At 36.9% G+C, this 4,935-nt stretch overlaps 1 protein-coding gene across 1 annotated transcript; it reads right to left on the reverse strand.

Moving 5' to 3' along the window:
• Positions 1–3,177: 3,177 nt before the first annotated feature.
• Positions 3,178–4,542, reverse strand: LOC134801640 (uncharacterized). The gene has a single exon (XM_063774259.1). The coding sequence runs from the start codon at positions 4,456–4,458 to the stop codon at positions 3,178–3,180; it is 1,281 nt and encodes a 426-aa protein (XP_063630329.1). The 5' UTR covers positions 4,459–4,542.
• Positions 4,543–4,935: the final 393 nt, after the last annotated feature.

Here is a 4,935-nt window from a genome sequence, read left to right on the forward strand (position 1 = left end):
TATCCTTTGAGGGATTATCGTGGTATTCAAATAATATTTATAAACAAGAAATGTAAATCCAAAATTCCAATAGGTGACTCCAAGAGCCCGGGGCCCAGAATCACCGCAAATATGCACCCCTACACGGGTCGGATGCTTCCGTATCCGGTATTGTGGAAAAAATGGCGGCGTTTGAAACAATAGTAAGATATCGTACGTTCTTTGATTTCTGGCGTGATTGGAGAGATAGCTGTTTAATTTTCTGCCGAGAAGTTGCATTGGCGTTATTTTCTTCGTGAGGATTGCTTTTGAGGAGGTTCAGTGATATACAGAATTAGTTTGAGTACCGATACTGAGAGCGGATCCGTAGGTACATTCATCATATCAGCCTTTTATCGCCCACTGCTGAGCATAGGCCTCTCTTCGAGTAGGTACATTACCCAATTTTTAGCAATGCAATTTTTTTATGTGGAACTTGAATGAAATGACTTTAATAAACTTGTAGGGGCGGATCAAAACTATGTACTTGCTGCACATTTCTAATAGGTTTTCCTGTCATCTATAGGCAAAGAACTATTTTGTATATTTTTCGAAATTTTAGACCCAGTAATTTCGAAGATAAAGGGGGGGAATGGGCGGACAGACAGACAGACAGACAGATGTACAAGTGATCCTATAAGGGTTTCGTTTTTTCCTTTTGAGTTCGCCTTTTGTACAGTGTATTTCCTTATGTGCAATAAAGATTAAATAAATAAATAAACCCTAAAAATAACTTAGCTTAATTTAAATATATTCGGGGGTCCTTTAGAAATTTCGCCAACGACGGAACTATACAAAAAACTACTGCAAACTGCAAGTGGAGACTGAAAGCCGAAGAGAGATAGATACTAAATCATTTTACATAGGATCTCTGCTATAGTTATTGGTCACTACATAGTAATTGGCTACTCTTAACAAATCAGAATATGCAAGAGTGATACAGAGGTTATCTAGATAACGAAATTTAAATTTTCTTGTTTCGCGGTAGACCCTCAGATTGTGATGGATTGTGGTAGTGTCGGCAGTGTGGCAGAGTTTCTCGTATTAATATTCCCTATTGAACGGATTAAAATGGGCAAGCTGGGTGAAATCTAGTCCCGCTGCACCCCCGGTTTGACCCGCATGGACAAAGCGACCATAAATCAGCGCCGCGTGTGAACGATCACCGTTGATCAATGATCTGTCAGTTCTACTGTTACCCCATTTTTGTGGTCTGCGTTTGGCGGGACCATTTTAACACGCGATTTTTAAAGTATAACTAAGTATGTACTGCAAACCCAGTTTATTTATTTATTTATTTAATAAACCAAACTTTATATTAAAGGATTTCTTTTTATTTAATAAAATACAGAGGTATTCTTAAAAATAGTCATAGCCCCGCAAAACTCAATAATGATTTTGACTGTGGGGTCATCAGTCTCTAGTTATTAACTTAATAACTTGTAGTATGTAATTAAATTACTACAATATTAATATATGGTAGTGTTTTTTTAACATAGTTTTAAATTTAGGCTTATTATTTTCACGTCTTATGGCTTCAGGCAAACTATTAACCTTTTGAACGCCACAGACGGCAATTGACGTCAACGCAAAATCGTGACAACGACGCCAAAGACGGCATTTGACGTCGATCGTTTTTTGATGAAAATCTACTGAAAAACGCCCCACTTTTAGGTTGGCATTATTTATTCACAAAACTAAATTTTACCCCCGTGGCGTCAGTGGCACGGCAAATGGATGCACCGTTTGGCGTTCAAAAGGTTAAGTAAGTATGGAATTCTTTTCGTAAGGGTTCTATCCCCGTAGTAGTTATTAATTCTAGGAACGGATAGTTTGCCTTAAGTCACAGCCTTTGTGATGTATGTATGATTCACTGGTGTTAAGGAATCAGCTCAGTTGAGCTCTTGGTAACTATGGTTATTGATTATGTCTTAATTTAAAGTTTTTAATCTAACCGGTAAAATATTGCAAATTTTGAAAAGAAGTCTATAGTAAGCTTCACATTTGGTTCACGTTTGGTTTATCAGATGCAATACAATAAAAATCAGGGTTGGCAAAAGTATCTTCCGTACGGAATAGCTACCCTGTTTGTGCCCAGAGCCTACCTTCGCCCAAGTAAAATATTATAATAATAATCGGCCCTGACCACCGGCAGCTTGGGCCTTCCCCCGCTGCCGGCCGCACCCTAGGTTAGGTTTTTTATAATGTGTTTAAATATGTATTTTTATCGTTTTTTACGTGTTTTTGTATTTTACTTTTATATTCATATTATAAATGACCTAGCCTAAGAAGAAAAGTAAATAAATGAAATTTTACCAAGAAATATATTTCATGGATTACACAATAAAAAGAGCTGTTAGCTATGTTATAGATGTAGTGCATAATAATTGTTTTCCATCGTACTTTCTCGGAAACGTTCGTATTTGTCATGCTACTTCAGTCAACCTCAGTACTTATTGTACCGAGACTGACTGAAATAGCAAGACACATTCATACGTTTCCGTGAAAATACGATGGAAAATAATTATGCACTACTGTACTACGATTGTATGGCGGCGGCTAGGTTCGCGTGACTTTTAATCTTCATCATTAGTTATTTTTCCAATTAAACTAACTCATTAAAAACACAGCAAACTAACATGTAAAGTGGTTCACATAATTTGGAATACATCCCCAACCGGGAATCGAACCGCATCCAATTGAGAGATAGAAAAGATAATCCAGCAATACATTACGGGATTACGGAAACTTTTACTGCGTATAATATTTGCTGCCCAATCGCTATTCAATTAAAATCATTGCAGTGCAGTGCAGTGGCGGATAAATATGCGGATACACCTGGTTATTTTTTGCTTTATAAATAACCAGCGGAGAAGCATAGAAAGGGTATTCAAACAAACAGATTTGTAAAGCAGACAATAATGTAAAACATTTATCCTACAAACTTAGCACGAAAACTTGGACATGAAATTATTACAAAATTATGTTAAAAATTATTTAATCAGTAATACGGATTACAGACAAAATAACAGTTTCACTTTAATATAATCATGATAAAGACGATCTCCGTCTCTTTCAATCGCTTGGTATTAAAAAGTGACACTTAAGTGTCACGGAGGCATATATGTAAACTTAAAAATAAAAAAGTTTTTGTGTTTTTCAATCACTATCACTGAGCGGCACTTCAGAATCTTCATCTTTACATCGTAGGTTCTGAAAACCTTTTACAACACTGTCTAAGACCTCGTCCATTTTCATATCTTTATGCATTATATGTCTCTCTATATCTGCTATATTTCTGTCATACTCCTCTAACGTAGGCTGAGGAACACTTTCAATTATTAAATTGATATTTACTCGTACTTTGTGGGCATTCAGTTTTATTAACTCCAAAAGATGTTTAGCTGGAGTCATGTCTTCAATACAGACAGGCAGACGGAGCAACTGATGACCTTTTAACTTAAGTGAGTTTTCAATTACACTGATTTCGTCAATCTCAGAAGTGTAGGTGTCTATTAGTGACATCAGTTCACATTTCGACATATCTTCTACAAACGGTACGTTAGTCCGTTCAAGCCACTCTATCATGTCTTCTTTTACACTGTATAGCGTAGGTTTCTTTATAACATCATCATGGTGATCGTATTTTTGCATTACTACAACACTTTTCTCGGGCAACAGTGGTAGTAAATCATTTATTATCCAACTGGCAAAATTAGATGAGGTGAAATCATCAAGAGTCTTCATAGCATAGACTCCAGTTTTCGAGACGGCGTATATGTGTTTTAATAAAACGCTTTGTGACAAGTCTATATTTGCTTTTGCGGCTGTTTTCAGCAGATTGTTGTATTTTTTAAATGCATAGAGGTTACAACTGGTGGTCAAAACTATTTCATCGACGTAGAAAATCTCTCTGTTCTCTTCACGATATCGTATTATGTCCTTCAGGTAATAGTATCTTTCAAATGTGACGCTAGGTCTTTCCATGACAATGTATCCTTTGGCTATCCTTAACCAAACATATTCAAACTTGACCAAGTATTTGCGAAACGTGCGAATATCGACGTAGTTAGGAATCCTTCCATACAGAGCTGCGAATAGATTCTTCGTTGTAGGTGCAATCCCTGGAGTCGGGGAACTGGCTGAGTTCAAATAGAAAGCAACCAATCGCTCTTGTATTACAGATCTTTCAATGTCCTTCACCACTGTGATTTGTAAATCCGTGTGTTTGAGGAAAGGTATAATTCTTTTATCGAGGCCGGTGTAGAAATATGTGCGTTCCATAGGGTCAATCAAGGGTTTAACCAACATATTCTCTTCTCTAGATTTGTTCAATATGCGTTGGAGAAATCGGGCCGATTCGATGTTGCTCGCGTTATTTCGAAATTGAAAATTTATCTCACTTGGCGGTTGTGTCGAGGAACTCGGTTCCGCCTCCATTTTGTATAACTAACGCGTCGATGGGAAAACGTCACTCGTTCAACGTCCGAAACGGTCGGCATTCGCCGCGCAACTGAGCGCCGCGTTGTCATGAATTGTTATTCCATACGTAAAAGAGGGAAAGGATGATAATAATAATCGCGCGCGTTCGAGTTGGCAACGTAGCGCGCAGCTGGTGCGGCTATTGCAAACGCGACGAATTATGGTGCATCTTTTAATTGATAGTGCTTTTAATTAGGAACCTGAGCAAATATTTCATAATAGCTTCGCAATCATAATAGTTAGATAAGTGTAATTAATGAATTCGGTAATAACCATATTTCTAATGAAAATATAATTCTAAACTTGTAATGTGCATGATCGTAAGATTCGTAAGTTGTGTGTATGTAATAAGCTTTTTTTTACACTTCTTCGCGAAAAACATTTTAAAATAAAAAATAATTTTGTTAAGTAATTATCACAACAGTCTTAAGCGCC

The sequence above is a fragment of the Cydia splendana genome, chromosome 22 (genome assembly GCF_910591565.1).
Source record: "Cydia splendana chromosome 22, ilCydSple1.2, whole genome shotgun sequence".
Classification (NCBI taxonomy): Eukaryota; Metazoa; Arthropoda; class Insecta; order Lepidoptera; family Tortricidae; genus Cydia; species Cydia splendana.

Excerpts from the sequence above, each read along its gene's own strand:
- LOC134801640 (XM_063774259.1), bottom strand. The coding sequence starts at position 4,458 with ATGGAGGCGGAACCGAGTTCCTCGACACAACCGCCAAGTGAGATAAAT.